Source organism: Elephas maximus, chromosome 8 (genome assembly GCF_024166365.1).
Source record: "Elephas maximus indicus isolate mEleMax1 chromosome 8, mEleMax1 primary haplotype, whole genome shotgun sequence".
NCBI lineage: Eukaryota > Metazoa > Chordata > Mammalia > Proboscidea > Elephantidae > Elephas > Elephas maximus.
Window position 1 is genome coordinate 76151843 of NC_064826.1, and position 21195 is coordinate 76173037.

The 21195-nt window shown below is 35.6% G+C and overlaps 1 protein-coding gene across 1 annotated transcript in view; it reads right to left on the reverse strand.

The window, feature by feature from the left end:
• AGMO (alkylglycerol monooxygenase) overlaps positions 1-21195 on the reverse strand; it is a 386087-nt gene that overhangs the window by 200273 nt on the left and 164619 nt on the right. Inside the window, exons 6-10 of the mRNA XM_049893554.1 lie at positions 13304-13370; positions 10046-10111; positions 9874-9953; positions 4309-4443; positions 2258-2374 (exon numbers count right to left, since the gene is read on the reverse strand). Coding sequence (XP_049749511.1) covers positions 2258-2374; positions 4309-4443; positions 9874-9953; positions 10046-10111; positions 13304-13370 — 465 coding nt within the window. The remainder of the gene's footprint in view (positions 1-2257; positions 2375-4308; positions 4444-9873; positions 9954-10045; positions 10112-13303; positions 13371-21195) is intronic.

The following is a 21195-nucleotide window of genomic DNA, read 5'->3' on the forward strand; positions in this document are numbered from 1 at the left end:
TTTTTTAAAAAAAGCTTTTTCCACAGTATTCTTCAAGTCTGGAGGTAACTTTTCCATTTTGTTTTTTTCAGCACTGTGTAATAATTTTTTTTCAGGTCTATATTTTAATGCACTAATTCTCGAGCTGTCTTTAAAGTGCTATTTAAGTCATTGAGTTCTCATGTTAGTTATTATATTTTTGTTTTTCGGAAGTTCAGTTGAACTGGTTTCCAAAAGTATCTTCTCATTTTTGGTAATCACTTGTTTCTTGATTTTTCACGATTTCTTAGTCTCTTTCCCCTTTCACCTTCTGTTTCTTCAAGAATATTCGATTAACATAATTCATATTTTGATGACATTAATTTGCAATATCTGCTGTCTTTGAAGATTTGATTCTGTTGTTTGTCACTTCTGCTGATGATTTGTGCTAGTGGCATTCTCCCAGTATGTTGTGTTTTTTAAGCTCTGAGTTTATAATCATTATTAGAATTTTGTGCGATAACTCTGAGGCTTTGTGTGAAGAGAATCTGCACTAGGGATGATTTGGACAAGTTTGTTTTAATCACCTGAGCCTTAATCTGAGACCACTTTAAACTATATTTTTATCTGGAGTTAATCAAGTCCATGGTTTGTGTAAATTTTAGACCATCTGTGTGAGGGCTGGTTTGAAGTTAAAATTCTCAAATTCTCAGGGAAGACTTTTTTTTCCTTGCTTTCTGAAAGCCAAGTCCGGGATAGGTAAGTTTCTTTTCCATGTTTTATTTCCTTCTTTTCTTTTTTTCCCCTTTCATCGAAGATGTTTCTTTTTGGTTATAGTTGTTTTATTTGGGGTTCTTTATCTGACTTCCTACTTAAATTCTGATTCCTGGCTTTGTTTCTGGTCCCTTAAGGTCAGAATCAGCACTCAGTTACCTCATGGAATTCATATTTTCTCAATATTTTTAGCCTCTAAGATTTCCCTAAGAAATTTTCAAGCTCTTTTATGCATTTAGTTATTTTTCATATGATTATCCAACTATTTTAGGCATTCTGTACGCTTTAGAAAAATAAGTGTATCTAAGCTACCATATGGAGCCCTGGTGGCACAGTGATTAAGAGCTCAGCTGCTAAATAAAAGGTTGGCAGTTTGAATCCACCAGCTGCTCCTTGGGAACCTTATGGGGCAGTTCTACTCTGTCCTAAAGGGTTGCTATGAGTTGCAATTGACTCCACGGCAACAGGTTTTTGTTTGTTTGTTTAAACCACCATATTGCTGGAAACAGAAATTCTCTGTTTCTTTAAAACATAACTATTATTCATATCGAGTTACTTTGTGATCCTCAACATTCCTGCCTTAGTGAGGTTATTTCATGAGGTACATATTTCCTTGGCAACAAGGTACAAAAACACTTGAGTTTTTGCTCTTCTGTGATTTTATTTTCTATTTCACCTACTTTAATTACCTTATTGCATTTTATGTATTTCTTTGAATTATTATAAATCCTTTCTAAAAGAACATAATACAAATAAATCTGAAAACAAAGCACATATTAAAAAATACCTCAGCTTTTACCATTTTATAGTTCACAGTACAATTTTTCATATATTGTTTTTATTTTCTCCATCATATATTGTTTTTATTTTCTCCAAAATATAGGGAGTATGAATATTCTTATGTGGCCAAAAAAGGACTCCTCAGGTGGTAAACCCTGAACTAGAATCCAGATTCTAGATCCTGATCCAGTACTCCTAAATTTAGATATTCTAAATGCTTTGGGGAGGATGAAGTAAACCCTTTGTTGAAGCTTCTTAAAGTCATCCTATCATGGTATTTTCTAAGTGAGTTAGGTATGTTGACATTGATATAAAGTATGCTATCTCTAACTCATAGCGACCCTATAGGACAGAGTAAACTGCCCCATAGAGTTTCCAAGGAGGGCCAGTGGATTCGAACTGCTGATCTTTTGGTTAGCAGGCAAGCTCTTAACCACTGGTGCCACCAGGGCTCCAACCCATTCTACGGTACTCTTATTATAATTGTTGTGGAATTTGTTTGTGGCAAATAATTTCCCATTTATCATTCAGATCAACATTATACCATTTGATGGACATTCTAACAGAAGCACTTTAGACATAGTCATATATTTAGTAGTCTGAAAAAAATTAATTTAACCCTTCAAATGTGAGGTATTTGCTGCAATTAAAGAGACTAGAACACAGCCACAGAGAGCTTGTTTTCATTTTCAAATGCAGTAAAAGATAATATCCCCACATGCTATTGAAAATGGACATTACTTACAGCTTTATTTGCAAAGGTGTCTTCGTAAAATGCTAGCATCAGAGCAAACTGAACAACAGAGTATATCTTTAGCAGCTGAGATGCAGGAGATGAGAAGGCAACTTCTTTTCCAGTGACCTAGGTAGGCAAGAAAGAAACCTTCCCTTTATATTGCTTGCTCCTTAGCATATTCTTTTATGGAAATTCACACTAAGTGAGGAAAAGATATGCAAAAAGAAATTAAACAAGAGGGTGGAGGTGGTTAGAAGCTGTAGAAATGGACATGAAAAGAGAGAGTGGAGGGAAAGAGCGGGCTGTCTCATTAGCGGGAGAGTAATTGGGAATGTGTAGCAAGGAGTGTATGGGTTTTTGTTTGAGAAATTGACTTGATTTGTAAACTTTCACTTAAAGCACAATAAAAATTATTAAAAAAAAAAAAAGAAATTAAACAACTTGATATTCTTTTTTTTTTCCCAAAAAAATGACCCTTAGATTCATTGTTCAGACAGAAAAAAATTTGAAGAGCTAGGAGGCTTCTTTCCCATTTCAGGAGCATTGCAGCTCTGGTTTAGTATAACTTGAAGAGCAATATGGAGTCCCTGGGTAATGCAAGTAGTGTGCAGCTGCTAATTGAAAGGCTGGAGGTTTGAGTTCACCCAGAGGCACCTCAGAAGAAAGGCCTGCGATCTACTTCTGAAAAATCAACCACTGAAAACCTCATGGAACATAGTTCTAATATAACACCCCTGAGTTAAACATGAGTCAGAATAGATCTGGCAGCAACTGGTTTGGTTTTGGTTTAAGGAGCAGTACGAGATTTGATTCAGCAATATGTGCAGATGATAGGTACTGGTGATAGAGACGGCCCAAGTGAATAGGCTGGCTCTTCTCCTATTGCGATTATATCCACGATCATGCAGGAAAGCAAAGCAAAAGCAAAAGTGAAAGTTATTTTGTGTAGTGTAAGTAATTATGCCCCAAAGGGAAATATTTTATTTGAAACATTTCAAAACTATTGAATTTCCCAGAAATGCTACACTTTTGTTTTTATAATGCAGACTTAAGCATCCATCTGACTTTAAAAATAATCACTGTGGATTATCTACCTATTAAAAAAAAACCTGATAAATGGAGCACATTGAAATAATCTTTTTGGAGCTGAAATAAGTAAATTATTTTCATCTATATAAAATTTTTTTTTTTTTTTTTATATCAACTTCGCTGGTGGCTTCATAACTGACTGTCAATATAACCAAAGAGCATGGGATATTTCATCTCAGCAGCTTTGGTAACTGAGGAGTAAAACAGCCTTATTTAGATTGGAATTTTATAAAATAATATTTAAATAAAATACATAATTTTACTTCCTTGAAGTGTTGGCTAAGTTTTAAACTCATGGTTATCATTGCAACACACAGTAGTTTAATTTCTGTATTGTTTACTACTCTTAATGACATTTATTTTGGTAAGGAATCATAATATATATCATGAGTGATTAAAAAAAGTATCTTTTCATCCCTATAAGAGGAATTCAAAATTGAAATTGACTTTTTCTTTCTGTTTCCAGAACTTTAAAATCTCTAAATTGCTTTCTTGGGGTAAATAATGGGGTTTTTGTATTTAATCGCACTACTAGTTATGGTCTAACCTGAATAGCCATATCCTCTTGGAGTGTAACCTGACTTTCCATTCTGGGGACCTCAGTTTTCACAAGCAAAATTAAGGTTAGGCTGAATCATCTCTAAAGTTCCCTCCATCTCTGATGTTCTAGGAATGTGCGACAGACCCATGTGTGTTTGTGCAGCGTACGCCCCGCACGAAAACACTGGCCTCTGCTGCTCCGCTCCTTACAGTGTTCTTCATTAGGAAGCAGTGCCTGCCTGGGACAAGGCATACCTCTTATGGGCCGCTAGGTTGTGTGTACTCATTAAATCGTGGATCACAGAGTCTCACCTATCTAAGGGAACATCAATTTTTGAATTTGCATGAAGGCAGCATAAGCATAGGCAGGTTCTCGACCTGACAATATAAGACTAAAACCCGCTATCACTAACTCCATGAACTCTACTTACTTCTGGGATTTCTTCATTCAGTCCTAGTCTTGGTTTACCTGGACCCCATCCTGGTCCTTTAAATATGACAGAAAACTTATTGAAGAATCCAGGTGTGGCCCAGAATATAGTCCATATGTACAACAAATGGTGGAACTAGGAAGAATAAAAATATTACTAATTAAAAATAAGACAAACTCAAAACAAAACAAACAAAAACAAATCTTCTGTTTTATTTTATTGTTAAATGTAACTTAACCACTTTGTTTATATAGGTAATCCCTGACTTACAACTGGGTTCTGTTCTGATGACTCCATTATAAGTTGGTTCCGCCGATATCTGAATGTCTCATTTTTTTTTGTTGTTGTTTTCATTATTAATGTCTTTTATTATCAGTATCTTTATGAACCTGACCTTCATTTATCTTTAGTGGTTGACAGGAGAATGATAACATTAACAAATTAGATGCTCATATTACTAACAATCAGATTTATAAAAAAAAAAGATGGTCATAAGTATAATTCATCATAACTCAAATACGTTGGAAGTTGGGGACCTACAATTTCTTATTGTTAGGGGCTGTTGAGTCCATTCTGACTCATAGTGAATCTATGAACAACAGAACAAAATGCTGCCTGGTTGTGCCATCCTTACGATCGTTGCTGTTTCATATCATTGCTGCAGCCACTGTGTCAATACATTTCGTCAAGGGTCTTCCTCTTTTTCTCTGACCCTCTACTTTACCAAGTGTGATGTCCTTCTCCAGGGACTGATCCCTCCTGATAACATGTCCAAAGTGCAATGAAGCCTCGCCATCCTCGCTTCTATGAAGAATTTTTGCTGTATTTCTTAGAAGATAGATTTGTTCGTTCTTTTTGGCAGTCCATGCTACATTCAATATTCTCCGTCAACACTATAAGTTCAATGCATCAGTTATTCAGTCTTATTCATTGTCCAGCTTTCCCATACATATGAAGCAACTGAAAATACCATGGCTTGGGTCAAGCGCACTTTAGTCCTCAAAGTGACGTCTTCGCTTTTTAACACTTTAAAGAGGTCTTTTGTGGCAGATTTTCCCAATGTAGTATATCGTTTGATTTCTGGACTGCCACTTCCAAGGGCATTGATTGTGGATACAAGTAAAATGAAATCCTTGACTACTTCAATATTTTCTCCATTTATCATAAAGTTGCTTATTCATCCATTATCTTAGTGTTGCTTATTGGTCCAATTGTAAGAATTTTTGTTTTCTTTATGTTGAGGTGTAATCAATACCGAATCAATAGTCTTTGATCTTCATCAGTAAGTGCTTCAAGTTCTCTTCACACACCTTCAGCAAGCAAAGTTGTGTCATCTGCATAACGCAGGTTGTTAATGAGTCTTCTTCATATCCTGATACCCCGTTCTTCTTCGTATAGTCCAGCTTTACAGATATTTGCTCAGCATACATATTAAATAAGTATTGTGAAAGGGTACAACACTGATGCGCACATTTTCTGATTTGAAACCATTCAGTATCCCCTTGTTCTGTTTGAACAACTGCTTCTTAGTCTATGTACACATTTCTCACAAGCACAATTAAGTGTCACGGAATTGCCATTCTTCGCAGTTTTATGCATAATTTGTTATGATCCACACAGTCGAATGCCTTTGCATAGTCAATAAAACACAGGTAAACATCTTTCTGATATTCTCTGCTCTCAGCCAAGATATGACATCAGCTCTGATATCCCTTGTTCCACATCCTCTTCTGAATCTGGATTGAATTTCTGGCAGTTCCCTCTTGATGTACTGCTGCAACCATTTTTGGGAATCATCTTCAGCAAAATTTTACTTGCTATGATATTAATGATATTGTTCAATAATTTCAGCATTCCTTTGGATCACCTTTCTTTCGAATGGGCACGTTTATAGATTTTTTTCTAGTCAGTTGGCCAGCTCTTCCAATTTCTTGGCACAGACAAGTGAGTGCTTCTAGTGTTGCATCTGTTTGTTGAAACATCTCAGTTGGTATTTTGTCAATTCCTGGAGCCTGTTTTTTGCCAGTGCCTTCAGTGCAGTATGGACATCTTCGTCCAGTACTATTGGTTCTTAATTATATGCTACCTCCTGAAATGGTTGAGTGTTGACTAATTCTTTTTGTTTCAATGACTCCCTGTATTCTTTCTACCTTCCTTTGATGTTTTCTGCTTCATTCAATTTTTTGCCCATAGAATCCACCAGTAATACAACTCAAGCCTTGAAAATTTTCTTCAGCTCTTTTAGTTTGAGAAATGCCAGGTGTGTTCTTCAGTTTTCATTTTCTAACCCCAGGTCTTTGAACATTTCATTGCAATACTTTGTCTTCTCAAGCCACCCTTTGAAATCTGTTCAGTTCTTTTACTTTATCATTTCTTCTTTTTGCTTTAGCTACGACACTATGTCTAAGAGCAAGTTTCGGAGTCTCTTCTGACACCATTTTGGTCTTTTCTTTCTTTCCTATCTTTTTAGTGACGTTTTGTTTTCCTCAGGTAGGATGTCCTTGATGTCTTCTCACAACTTGTCTGGTCTTTGATCATTGGCGTTCAATGCGTCAAATCTATTCCTGTGATGGACTCTAAATTCATGTGGGATATACTCGAGTTTGCAGCTTGGCTCTTGTGGACATGTTTTAATTTTCTTCAGCGTCAACTTGAACTTGCGTATGAGCAAATGATGATCTGTTCTGCCCTGGCCTTGTTCTGACTGATGATATTGAGCTTCTTTATTGTCTCTTTTTACAGATATAGTCAACTGGATTCCTGTGCATTTCATCTGGTGAGGTCCAAGTGTGTAGTCATGTTTTATGTTGTTCAAAAAAGGTATTTATGATGAATAAGTCATTGGTCTTGAAAAATTCTGTCCTGCAATCCCTGGCTTCGTTTCTATCACCAAGATCATATTTTCCAACTATTGATCCTTCTTTTTTGTTCCCAACTTTTTCATATTCTAATCACCAGTAATTTTCAGCACACTTGGTTGCATGTTTGATCAATTTCAGACCGCAGAAGTTGGTAAAAATTTTCAATTTCTTCTACTTTGGTGTTAGTATTTGGTGCGTAAATTTGATTAATCGTCATATAAACTGGTCATCCTTGTAGGTGTATGGTTATTATCCTATCACTGACAACATTGTACTTCAGGATAAATCTTGAAATGGTCTTTTTGATGATGAATACAATGCCATTCCTTTTCAATTTGTCATTGCCAAAATAGTAGACCATACAAATGTCAAATTCAAAATGGCCAATACCAGCCCATTTCAGCTCATCAATGCTAGGGATATAGATCTTTACACTTTCTATTTCATTTTTGACGATTTCCAATTTTCCTAGATTTGTACTTAGTACATTGCATTCTTGTTATTAATGGATGTTTACAGCTGTTTCTTCTTATTTTAAGCTGTTCCACATCATCAAATGAAGGTCCTGAAAGCTTTGAGGTGACAACTTTGAGGAGACAACTCTGGCCCATTTGTATTTTGACTACCATACAACCCGAGGGGCTTAATTTTTTAGCACTTATCAGATGTGTTCTGCTGCTATTCATAAGATTTTCACTGGCCAATCTCTTTTGGAAGTGGTCTGTCTTAGTCTGGAAGCTCCACTGAAACCTGTCCACCATGGGTGACCCCGCTGGTATTTGAAATACTAGTGGTAAAGCTTCCAGCATCATAGCAACGTGGAAGCTAGCACAGTAGAATAAACTGACACATAACCAAGATAAAAAATGCCACGCAGTTGAGAAGAGAGATGGTCAATTTTACTCTTTTGAAGAAAGAGGAGATAAAAAAAAAAAAACTTTCATTTGCAAAGTGAAGGCCATTTGTAATGTAATAAGAGCAGTACAATGTAAGGGTTAAAATGAATTAAGCAAGTTAGCTAAGGCTTGGCCTACAATCCACCTTGGTTACATCTCTCTTCTCAATTCCATGGCATTTTTTATCTTGGTTATGTGTTACTAAAAACATGGTATGTTAGGGGAATGTAGCATAAATGTTGTAGGGTTTTTTCTTAATAATAAACTTTGTAGAATAGGAACCAGTTTAGAAATAATACTCAGAGAACAACTTTTGATCCTTGTGTAGACTTCATTTGTATCTGAGCAGCTGTGTGACCTTGGGAGAATTATTTAAATCCTAGTGTCTTAGTTATCTGGTGCTGCTATGACAGAAATACCATAAATGAACGGCTTTAACAAACAGAAATTTAATTTCTCATAGTTTAGGAGGCTAGAAGTACAAATTCAAGGTACTAGTTGTCCTGTAGGGTTGCTATGAGTTGGAATCGACTGGATAGCACTGGGTTGGTGTTTTGGTTTGGTTAGTTGTAGGAGAAGGCTTTCTCTCTCTCTTGGCTCTGGAGGAAGGTCCTTGTCTCTTTGAGCTTCTGCTCCTGGGTGATCTTCGTGTGGCTTGGCATCTCTCTGTGCCCATCTCTGCTTCTCTCCCTTGCTTGTTTAATCTTTTGTATCTCAAAAGAGATTGGTTTAAGACACACCTTACACTAATCCTACCTCATTAACATAACAAAGACAGTTCAGTGCCAAATGGGGTTATAACCACAGGCATAGAGGTTAGGATTTACAACACAAATTTTGGGGGGACATAATTCAATCCATAACACCTGGGAACCTCAGTTTCATCCACTAAAAACTGGGGATAAAAAGAGCTTCTACCTCATTATGTTTTAGTAATCATCATATTAAATATTCTGTGCTGAATTCTTAGCAGTGCTCTGCACATCATAAGAGTTCAATAAATGTTGAAATGTTGATTATTTTATCTCCACTTTCTGCGAAAATTGGAAGTAGGTTTGCAAAATAGACACAACATATACCTATACTTTCCTTATTTACCGCATACTATAAGCTTTTTTTTATAAGCAGCCTTCTATACAGAGCTGTCATATACTGATCTCAGCCTTTCACACATTCATATCCTTTTCTCATCTACTAGTTGCTAGACCCAGGAGTATTTGTGGTGGTGTGACGCTGATGGATCCGAGCTTCACAGACATTCCTTATTTCTCTAGTGCCAATATTGAGGCCAGTGAACAACCAATACCACATGTCTGACAGAAAACTGGTCCAGTCCAATAAGTCTTTGCGGGTGAGGTAATGTGCAGACCTAACCAACCCGTAATACCTCCTGACATTTAGGTCCAAGCTGAGTAGGGCAAAGTCCTCAAGTTGAATTTCTAAGCTTCATGCAGCCTTGAAGCAAATATTTTCCTTACAGTGGTATCATCATTAATTATACCTCTCCTTCTGAATCCATGAGTACACTTCGGGCCTACTCTGAGAAAGAACATGTTTGCTAAAGAGGCACTTTTTTTTTTTCATTCTAGCTAGTAGGCATATTTAAAAGGTAACTCAACTGATTTGATTCGAGTGTCAGAGTTATTTCCAAATTATTTTACAGTTAGAAAAAATATTAAAATAAAAAACAATTTTAAAGATAGTATAATGCACTTCACTTTTCAACAACTGATTTTTCTCTTATTATTTTTCTTTCTCTTATTTATGAAATTATATAAGTTCAAAATGAAAAAAACTAATTACATTACCTGCACCTTGAATGGTTCAAATGTATTAATGGGATGTGTTAGGCCGTATAAAACTTTTTCATTTTCTGCCTCAAATGTCCCTGAAAGATAAACATTAATGATATGATTTTTTTACTGCCTGAATAAAGGAGATAATTCAATTTTTTAAAAAAGTTTTATACATTTTACTTACCAAAAATTCGATCCCATATAATCAGAGTACCAGCATAATTTTTGTCGATGCAATAACGGTTTCTACCTAAGGGTCAAAATATTAAAAAATAATTAAATGAATTCATGCTCTTTGTCTTATATTTTAGGACACATTCACAAAGTTAAGTCTTTAGCAACAAAATGAGTTTCCTGATAATGTCACCTTACTAACAACAGTAGGCTTTATTTGCTGGCAAATTAACTTTTTGTTTTATTTATTTTCACTTAATTTTACTAAAAAGAGGAACACAATTTTGAATTTTTTTTTTTTTTTAAGATGAGATAATTCTAAGCATTATTTTTTTCAGGACTATCTTTTTATCAATGAGTAATAAAAATTAAATCACCCAGAAAAAAAAGTAAATAGGAAATAAAGAAATAGTAAAGGTACATTTTTTAAAATTTGATATGAGTTATCTCTACCTTTTTCTCTACCTGCTCCAGGAAGAAAATTCTCTACTTAGACTCCTTATTTTTAAATCATAAAAGTGCCCTGGTGGTGCGGTGGGTAAATGCTAGGCTGCTGAGAAATCAGTTGTTCAAACCCACCAGCAACTTTGTGAAAAAAAGGTGTGGCAGTCTGCTTCTGTTAAGAACATAGCCTTGGCAGCCCTATGGGGCAGGCAGTTCAACTCTGTGCTACAGAGTCACTATGAGTCAGAATTGGCTCAATTCTGGTTAAAATTAAATTATCCTTGATTACATTTATTAACTCATAATATATATGGTACTTTTCCTGCTCCAAAATATTCAAATTGCAATTTAATTTTTTATGTAAATGGCTACATATGGCTTCTTCATACTATACTAAAAAAAAAAAAATCTTAAATGGACACATCCCTATCAACACGATTGTAAATTTAGAGAAAAAAAGAGAGAGAGAGAATATTAACCAAGTCACTACTTCAAAAACTCAAGTGTTTTCATTCCATTACACTTACATGCAAATGTGCATTTTAAAGGGAAGAAACAAGAAAAAAACTCTCCCAATGCAAAAGTAAAATGGGGGTTAGCTGCACAGATGCACACTCATAGCTCTACATAATCTGAACAACTGTAATCAATCAGGGATCATTTTTCCCCCCCCCTCAGGGACATTTGGCAATGCCTGGAGACATTTTTGATGGTCACAAATGAGAAGGAGTACCCCTGACATTTAGTAGGTAGAGGCCAGGATTGCTTTTAAAGATCATTGCACAGGACAGCACCCATAAGGAAAAATTATCTGGCCTAAATTGCCAGTAGTCTTGAGATTGAAAAATCCTAATATAAAGCAACACGGAGCACAAGAGTGGGAGGGTGCTCTGAGGGCAAGGGGAGGAAAGTAGCAACTATTTCTTTTTTTAGGTATCAGTTTGTTCTCCATCCTTTATGTTCCATTTCTAATGGAGAAAAACCAAGAGTATAACATTCTTGGTCTCTCCATTCCCTCACTGTTTTCTGTGGGGGGAGAACGTTGCGTTTGAAAGAAGAAACTGAGCCTGTGCAGTCTGACGTACTTTCTCCTCTTCCTGTGTGAACTTGTGCCTCTTGGCTCCCTGCCATGGGGAGAGACACTTGCTCCCCTTGGGAAGGAAGGCCTGCTAGTGGCTAATTCTGAAGTCCGTTTTAAGATGCTAGATTGTCTTCAGTTAGAAGAAGCACACCCTTCAGTCAGCTTTATCAGTCATAAATGTGATTTTTGTTCTCTATTTGCCTAATCTTATTTCTAAATTTCTTTGAGTCTTAGGAAAGACTGATTTTATTTATTGAGTCCTCTAAACACTTAAAACATGGTACACTGGACCAAGAAGCTTGAGAATTACAGAATAAAATGCTCACACACACAAAAAATAATATGAGGGGGTGTTGATGGGGCCCAAACCCATCTTTGAGGCTTGAAAATTAACGTGTGTAAGGTTTTTGACCTTGAGAGTTTGTGATTGCTATGCTGGATAATTGTGATGTAGTGAAATAATACAAAATAAATAATATAATTTTTGAAGAAAGGAAGAAGAAATAGAACTTCCTTATCATGATGAGTATTGTTTTTTCAGCCATGCAGATTTTTATTTTATTTAGTGTTTTAAGCAAACAATTTTATATTGCTTGATATACATATGACATACAAACAGAAAAGAGTATGAATCATAATAGCACAGCTTGACCAATTTTTACAAAGTGAACACAGCTATGTAACAGTCACCCAGAACAAGAAGTGAAACATTTACCAGCTCCCTAAAGGCGTAGTGGTTAAGAGCTATGGCTGCTAACCAAAAGGTCGGCAGTTCAAATCCAGCAGGTGCTCCTTGGAAACTCCATGGAGCAGTTCTACTCTGTCCTATAGGGTCGCTATGAGTCGGAATTGGCTCAACGGAAATGGTTAAAGACCTTCTTGTATCTACTCTCAAACGTAACTCTCCCAAGTAGAACTGCTATTCTGATATTAGCGTAGTTTAGTTTTTCTGTATTTTCTGGACATTTATAAAAATGTGCCAATATAGTATTCTTTTATTATTGGCTTACTTCTTTCAACATTATGTTTGTGAGATTTATTCATGCCATTACATATAGCAGTAGTTCAGACATTTTATTACTATAAAATTTTCCATTCTTGAGCAGTCTATGATATATCTATTTTACTGCTTATGAACATTTTTTTTTTCCTATTACAAATAATGCTGATATGTACATTCTTGCAAAGGTGTTTGGTGCACAAATGTGCACACTTCTGTTATTAGTTAAACTGGTGTGTTTAAAACTTAGGCAGTAACCACATGAGATTTTCCTCTTATCAGACAAATGCAGTGTGTAGTGAGTTTGTACAAAGATCTTAGGCAGAGAAGGTGAGATGTTGTTTATTAGGTCTCCTTCAAATCCCAACAGTTTTCAAGACCAGAGTCTCTGGTTGTAGATAGGAATGACCCTTGGGTTTGAGGTCAAAGAATGGACTTCAATATATTCCTTCAAGACATAAGAGTACGTATGCCCTCAGCTGGTTAACTCATTTTTTTTCACTACAATTGAGCTGAGATCTAGGTAAAAAGGAAAATTTAAATACCAGATAGAGGAAGTCCCCCCACCCCCTACAATCCATACTTGGAAGATGGGGCCTGTTCACGTACAAAGGAAGAAATTATACCTATTTGTACAATGTGTGCTATGTTGGATAATTGTGATGAAGTAAAGTAATGCAAAATAATAATACAATTTTTAAATAATTGAAGACGGAAAGGAAGAAGAAATAGAACTTGCTTACCATGATGAACCCTATGATGGCTTGGAGTATTAAGAATCAGTTCCAAAGGACCAAGGTTATTTATTACCTGTTTAAACAAAAGGAATAGCTATCACTAAATGTACATGCAATACATATGTAATAAGTAAAGTAATTACATTAAAACCCCACGTGGTCTGTTAGGAGATATTACAAATTTCAGAGTTGGCATCATAGAGTTGGAAGAAGTTTCTCTACCACCTAGAGCTCAAATAAATGCAACAGTAAACTCATAACTCTGCTCTGAGAGGCAGTACAAGAGTAATATGGTTCAGAACTAGACTGCTTCGATTCAGGTCCCTGATCCTCTACTTACTATTACGTGATGGTGGGGAAATAAATTAACCTTTTTATAACTTAATTTCCTAATCTGTAAATGGGAGTAATAACAGTATTTACATTATAATATAAGGTTGTTCTAAAGATTACATAGATTACTGTATTTATACACTACCTCACCAAGGCAAGTTCTCACAGACTTCATGCTGTTTAATGTTTTCTAACTTTCAACTATGGTTTTGATTTTTCATGCTAACAGAGCATCACTACCAGCACCCAGTGCCGTCGAGTCGATTCCACTAGTGGAGGGAAAATGTAGTATTATATTTTTTTCTGGCATCTTTTTCACCCTGCAATGAGCCATGGAGCAACAACTTACCATTGCAGCTGTTATTTATTGCATTAGGGTGATCCTGCTTGTTCAAATAGAATCTTACCTGGTTTCTTACCTGTGTATTGTCCTCCTTCCGGTTCATTCTACAGGCACAATTCAAAGTCTAATGTTTGAAGATGCCTTGTTGTTAATTAAGAACCTTCAAGATCTGGTCCCTAACTCTGTAATATTCTTTCTCATCATTTCCCTCTAAGCATTATATATGCCAAAGGCTGCAAATTCTATGATAAATTCTCTAAAATCTAGGAGCCAGGTAGGTATCATAAAACAGTTCAGCAGGCATGATTAAGGTATTTGGTTTATTACATAATTAATATTGGGTAACATGGGAATCCTTGTAATCTTGACTGCATTATACATTTTTCCCATCAACAGTGGCAGATAAGAGAATGTTGTACTCCCTTTAATCACCCTCTAGACTGATTTATTAGAGCCTACAAATGACAAATCAATACATAATTATGATATTTTAAGAAGTTACCTATAGTATTAACTTCCATTTAGAGACTATATCAGAAATAAAGGAATAAGTTAAATAATAATGAAGGGGGGGAATTGCCACTGATATGAATTTGGCAATAGATCAGTGGCCTGGGGTGGGGGAGGTGGGGAATGGAATGGGACTGCTTTAGATGAAATGATATGTAAGGTACGTAACTATCAAATATGATGTGTGGGCCTCACTTGGATGCTGATTTGAAGAAGCCAACCGTGAAGGACATTTTATAGACAATGAGGGAAAGTTGATTATGGATAGGTTATTAAATGATATAAAGATTACTGTTTTTTTTTTTTTAATGGGGAGTTATAACGACATTGTTATTTTGTAAGAAAATAACTGTTTTTAGAGATGAGTAACTGAAGTACGTATACACAGCATGAGACCTAGGTTTTGTTTTAATATTTTAGCTATGAAAAAGATAAAAAGATAGCTGATACAATGGATCAAAATGTTGATAATTGTTAATTAGGGTGATGGATATATGAAAATTCATGCTATTATTCTTTCCACTTTTGTGAATGTTTTAAAAAATTTTAATAAAAATTCAGATGAAAGAAATCACAGCTGTAGTAATATACAGTAAGGTTCACTTGCATTTTGAAAAAAAAAAAAATAGATTCCTCAATGTCTCAAAGACACTTCAAGACTGTAACTTTGTATCTAACAACAACAACAAAAAAAAACCCATTGCTGTCAAGTTGGTTCTGACTCATAGCAACCCTCTAAGACAGAGTAGAACTGCCCCATAGGGTTTCTAAGGAACAGCTGATGGATTCGAACTGCCCACTTTTGGTTAGCAGCCGAGCTCTTAACCACTGTGCTACCAGGGCTCCAACTTTGTGTCTAGCAGGGTTTAATCTTTTTTTTTTTTTTGGCCATCTCTAACTTTTGGTTTTTAACTTTAAAATACTCAATTTACAATTGACTTACGAATGTAAACAGCTGCCATGACTACACTGCCCTCTGCTTGTGGGGTCCTGTACTCACCTGGAATGGAAGTCATGGTAGTATTGCCACACAGCAATGTTGCATGCCTCCACGGGATAGGTATCATCATCACCTCCCCAATTGGGTCCTCCTCACTGGGTCTACATACTTAAAGGAGGCAGAGTCCTTGTCTCCCACCCTGCACCATCTTTCAAGGGCTTCTCAGTTCCCATTATGGGATGGACAGAAATGCTTGCATGCAAAAAAGATGCAATATATATTTTGGAGGACTAACTTGGAGTCCTATTCCCCATTTAAAAAAATGTATTTGTATGAAAAACGTACTCTGAGTTCCAAATAGCAGACCGTGCGATATATCCATAGAGCAGAACTGATTTGTAATCCAAGAACTATCTGTATTTTATAATTAAGGAGTTTAAAATGCAAATATACAGCCCTTCTATCAGAATGAAAGTATAAAGTAAGACAGAAAAGAAAAATGCAGTATTAATAATTAGAAATTGGGATGGTAAGTAGACAAAGCCCTACATTTTATTGGACTACACTGCCTCATACTTAGTGGAAAAATATCTGTTGAGAAAAACAATGATGATAAAAGAATAAGAAAATGGGGTCCCTCAGCAGTTCAGAACATTGAAACCTGATGCTTTGCTCAGACTTTGTACCTCTGGCAGAGAACCAGATGGAAAGGAGAAAACCATTTTATCCTTGTTTGTCTCTTTGGGACCTAACATGTGTTACAAAAACAAACAACAAAAGGAGGTGGAGGAGACTACAGGGACCTGCTTCTGCTACCCAGATGTATTTCTGATCCTTGGTCTGGGCATATGTGCAACCAGATTTAAAGTCGCACAAATGGTGAGTGCATTTAGATGACGGCAGTTCTAGCTAAGTGCTTTGTTTTGTTTTGTTTTTTAATGTCAAGCTCTTTTTACCAAAACAAAACAAAAAAACCTTTTGCCCTTGCAGGCTAAAATATGGTGATAACTGAATCGAAAGCTCTTTTTATTTTCTTTTTCTTAGTTTAAAAACCAAGTACTACACAGAACCCAGGCAATCACAATGAAATTTCCTGGTAAGGTCTCTAGGAACGTTGGAGTCAGGGAAGACCACCTTCAGTGTGGTGGATGATTCGTCACAGGTAGAAAACCCTTCCAATTCAATGGCATGGAGAAGTCATTAATAAGAGTTAATTATCGCCCACTTTCGCAAATTCAGTCATTTAGCAATTCAACCACATCTAGCTTTGAACCACTTCCTGAAAATATGTTATTATAGAAATAAGTGCAGCTATTCTTGTCTTTAATTGAAGTTATTTACTTGTCTATTCTTGTCTTTAATAGAAGTTATTTACTTGTCTTAATATTTTAGATTTAGGTGGCTTAATTTAAATCGCGGAATTTATAAGCAGCTTAAAAATAATCTAGTCCAATATCCGGTTATAAAAAAGAATACAACTGAAGCTCAGAGATATCGAGTTACTAGTCCAAGTTTAAACAGCTTGGAATAAGCCTAAAGTCTTCTCAGTTTCATCTCAGGAATATATCTGTCTTTCTATTCTATGGCTTTTAAGAAAGAGAGTATTGTTACATCAAATAGAGGTAAGTTCCATTTGCAAAAAAGTTTAGTGGAGAATGATAGCTAAATGCTTTTTGATTATGTATTAGTTAAAACGAATTAAAGTCTTTATAGTGAACCCAGGGTTTTCAGCTTCTAAATTGCCCTTCATAGTATTTTAGGTACTTCTGGTACTTCTTAGATCTCTGAACCAATGCTCTCATTCTGTCTCCTGTGATTTTCTGCCAGGGTTTTATAACCTGAGAACCATGGGTGCCTAGAAAGTCAGGTACAGCCTGAAGTTTCATAACAAATTTTATGAATATGTGCCTAAGTGTGTTCTTCTGAGGATAAATGCTATCATTTTCACTAAATACTCAAAGGGATACATGAGTCCCAAAAGATTAAGAACAAATAGCCTAGTTAGCGAGTTTTAGATTATTTCTTTTGCCTTTCTTATTCATATTTGCTTTAAGTTTCTATATAATTAAAACTTGGGTGCAAATTTGATACTGAAACTTCAAACACAGAAGCTTAAATTTTTTTTTCTGCCTATATTTGAAATGGTTAAGCTTTTCAAAGAAGAGATCATATCTTAAGCTTTTTTAATTGTATAATAACACATTATTATAAACAAATAATACCAAAAAATAAAACAAATCTACTGCCATCTACTCAGTTCTGACTCATAGCGACCCTTTAAGACAGAACTGCCCCATCGAGTTTCCAAGAAGTGCCTCGTGAATTTTTACTGCCAACCTTTTAGTTAGCTGACGTAGCGCTTAACCACTACGCAACCAGGGTCTCCAAATAATAAATATAAAAATTTTATAATAATAAGCTACATGTATTGACTTTATTCTATCTGAGTTTATCACCTTTGTCCAGCAGAAGTTCTCTGGGTCATTTGCTGAACTGGTCACAACTCCTTATTACTCCCTTTACAATCTATGTTGTGAGTGAAGGGTGGGGAAAGAGTTAACAGTAAAAACAAGAAAACAGGAGCCATGAACCTCTGACATCATCTGATCATGTCATTCCCCCTCATCAAAAATATAACAAACTCAAATGAAAGTCTCTTCATAACAAACTATAGCATCCAAATTCCTTGGCATTCAAAGCCATTTTGATGTTTTATTTATTCCTCCTCCCAGACCTTAACTTCACATCGTGGTCTCTTGGAATCTTACTCTTCTTTCAAGGCCTACCTAAGTGCTACATTCTCCAAGCATCATTCTTGATTTTTCCAACAAGAATGTCGTTTTCCTTCCTCTGAATGCATATTGACAAATCATAATACTCATGTCATATTTTTGTTGTTGTTGTTCTACTTATTTGTGATCATTTCTCACACTATATTGCAAGTCCCATGAGGACAGAAAACTGTGCTTGACCCTTTATGTTTCTCACCACACATATGACAGTCCCTTGCACATAGCAGCTTGCTCAACAAGGTTGTATTGAGTAGATAATTCTACCTCACTGCCTTCCACGCTCTTACAACATTATAGCAATGATTTTGAAATGGGGGTGATTTGCCTCCCAGGGAACATTTGGAAATGTCTAGAGACGTTTTGGTTGTCCATACTGGGAAAAATGCAATTAGCGTCTAATGGGTAGTGGGTTAATGCTGCTGAACACCTTACAATGGACAAAACAGCCCCAACAGCACATAATTTAAAAAAAGGCAAACTCGTTGCCATCCAGTTGATTCTGACTCACATTGGACAGAATAGAACTGCCGCATAAGGGTTTCCAAGGAGCAGGTGGTGGATTCGAACTACTGACCTTTTGGTTAGCAGCCATAGCTCTCAACCACTTCACCACGAGGGCTCCAACACATAATTATCTAGTCAAAAATATCAACACTGCCCAGGCTGAGAAATTGCTTTATGGATATGGAGGATAGTACTGAGCGCTAGTCCTTTAACTTCAGAACAGGAGTGCTACATAAGCTCTGCCTTCTAACTTGGAGGTTGGGTGAGAAGTGTATCAAGAAATAAGTCTAGTGGCCGTTCCTAAAATCAAAGGCAAAACAAGAGCCTGGGGTGCTTTCAGAAGTTAAAGCTAGGAAAGGAGATCCAAGCATGAACTTTGATCAAGTAAAAAAGAAAACAAAAAAAATTTTTTTTGTTTCCTTTTTTACTTGGAAAAAAAAAAAAAAACTAGTGCCATCTGAGGGCTGGGTAAATTAAGAAGCAAGGGCTAAAAGAAGAGGATAGAGAGACCAGCAAAGCACAAAGCAAAGCACTGTTAAGTGTGGATGATGAAGATAGGATAACTGAGTTCTAATGATCATTGCTAAGTAAATTCTTTGAATTGTGTATATGATCTCCTAGGACATTGTTTGTGTGAGCTTCAGTCAGAATGAAATGAGCCAAGGATGGAAAAGACAGTTTTTACATTACCAAGTGATTTTGAAATTTCTTTTAAGAGTTCTTATGACTGCCTTGCTGTTCATTAACACTTTGAGTGAATTGAATGCTTTAGAGACCTAAAATATTAATGAAATTACTATTGTACTGAGGTTACCAGCAAGATATTATACTTTAATAGACACTGAAAAATTAAGTATATCTGGTATATCAATTAATCAAATGCTTACTATACATTCATTGCAATGAATTATTTCCTTGATACAGTAATATAGCTCTCAGGGATTCTCTATCTTACATTACCTAAAAAATACACAACTATGTCTTCAACTGAAATTGAAAGACACGTTTGAATTGAACTCTATAAGGCATAAAAGTAAACACTCTAAATAATTAATGTCCTGTCTGAAATCATTTCTTTTAAGATTAAACTTATTCCATTCTTATATATACATATATTTTTTTTCAGTTGCTGTCGAGTTGATTTCAACTCACAGCAACTACCTGTGTGTTAGAGTAAAACCTGTGTTCCATAGGTTCTTCAATGGCTAATTTTTCAGAAGTAGATTGCCAGGCCTTTCTTCTAAGGTACCTCTGGGTGAACTTCAACCGCCAACACTTTGGTTAGCAGTCACGCATTTTAACTATTTGCACCGTTCTACACAGTCTTAATTATTTTATTTGATTCTTCTGGTTGGAAAATTGTTGACTGGTTAAAGACTGTACTCGATCAAGAGTACAGAAGTAATCTTTATAACTACTTACTTTTCAGAAAGATAAGCATGAGCCTATTGTTAATTGTAAAGTTCTTTCTAAATAAAACACACTTAGAAATATTCATACTTCCTGTCTGAGAGGGACAAATCAAAATGAGGAAAATGTGTTCTAAGAAGCATATGTTTTAGAGAATCCTCTGCATAAAAAAGAATATGCAAGCAATATGATAAATGCTGAGGAGTGACTGGGTTGATGCTGAAGGGAAATGAAATCTCCACAGTAGAAAAAATGCCTGCATTCAGATGAGTATAGGTTAGAGTGACGACATTGACTGTAACTACTCGAGACTTTTCTTTATAGAATTGTTCATGATTGATGTTCCAGAGGGCCCCTTCCCACTGTGGGCCCACGGGCTCCATGTTTCACTGCAGCCAGTATTTCAGAGAAATACTAAGCTAGTCCCTCATATATGTATCATCTGATATAAAAATCATTGTCATGTTACATTTAACCAAGAGAGATGTGCTTGAAATGCAGTCTGAAAATGGCAAAACCTTTCATGTGAGTTAGTGGCAAGATTCAATGAAAGGCCAAATTAAAATTAATTGGACTAATACCGTGATTAGTTTGCTTTTCCTGTCCAAATCTCTCTCTCACCCGCTATTTAAGTGTTTGTGCATGTGTTTGTATGAATTATTTTTAAGAAATTTTTATTTAGAATTATCTTTAGAATTAACTATAGGGTCATGTATATCTATTTGAGAAGTAAAACCAAGCCCAATGAAAAGTAAATGGTGGTTATAAATATTCCTATGGCCTTTCAATAATATACAGCCCCATTTACAGATGTAATGGGAAGAGTGTTTATACATACACATATATTTGTGCTTATTAAATATATTTATTATATATGTATTAAATATTTATGCGTATTTATTCAAATGCCAAATAACTACTATTTAAGTATCAAACTCTTTTTAAAAGCTACATACATAATCAGCAGAGCAAGAAATCTTTTGTCAGCCAATCAACTCGTTCTGAAAACATCGATTGAATTTCTAATTTGGGCTAGAGAATTTATTAGGTTTTAGAGGTAGAAAGA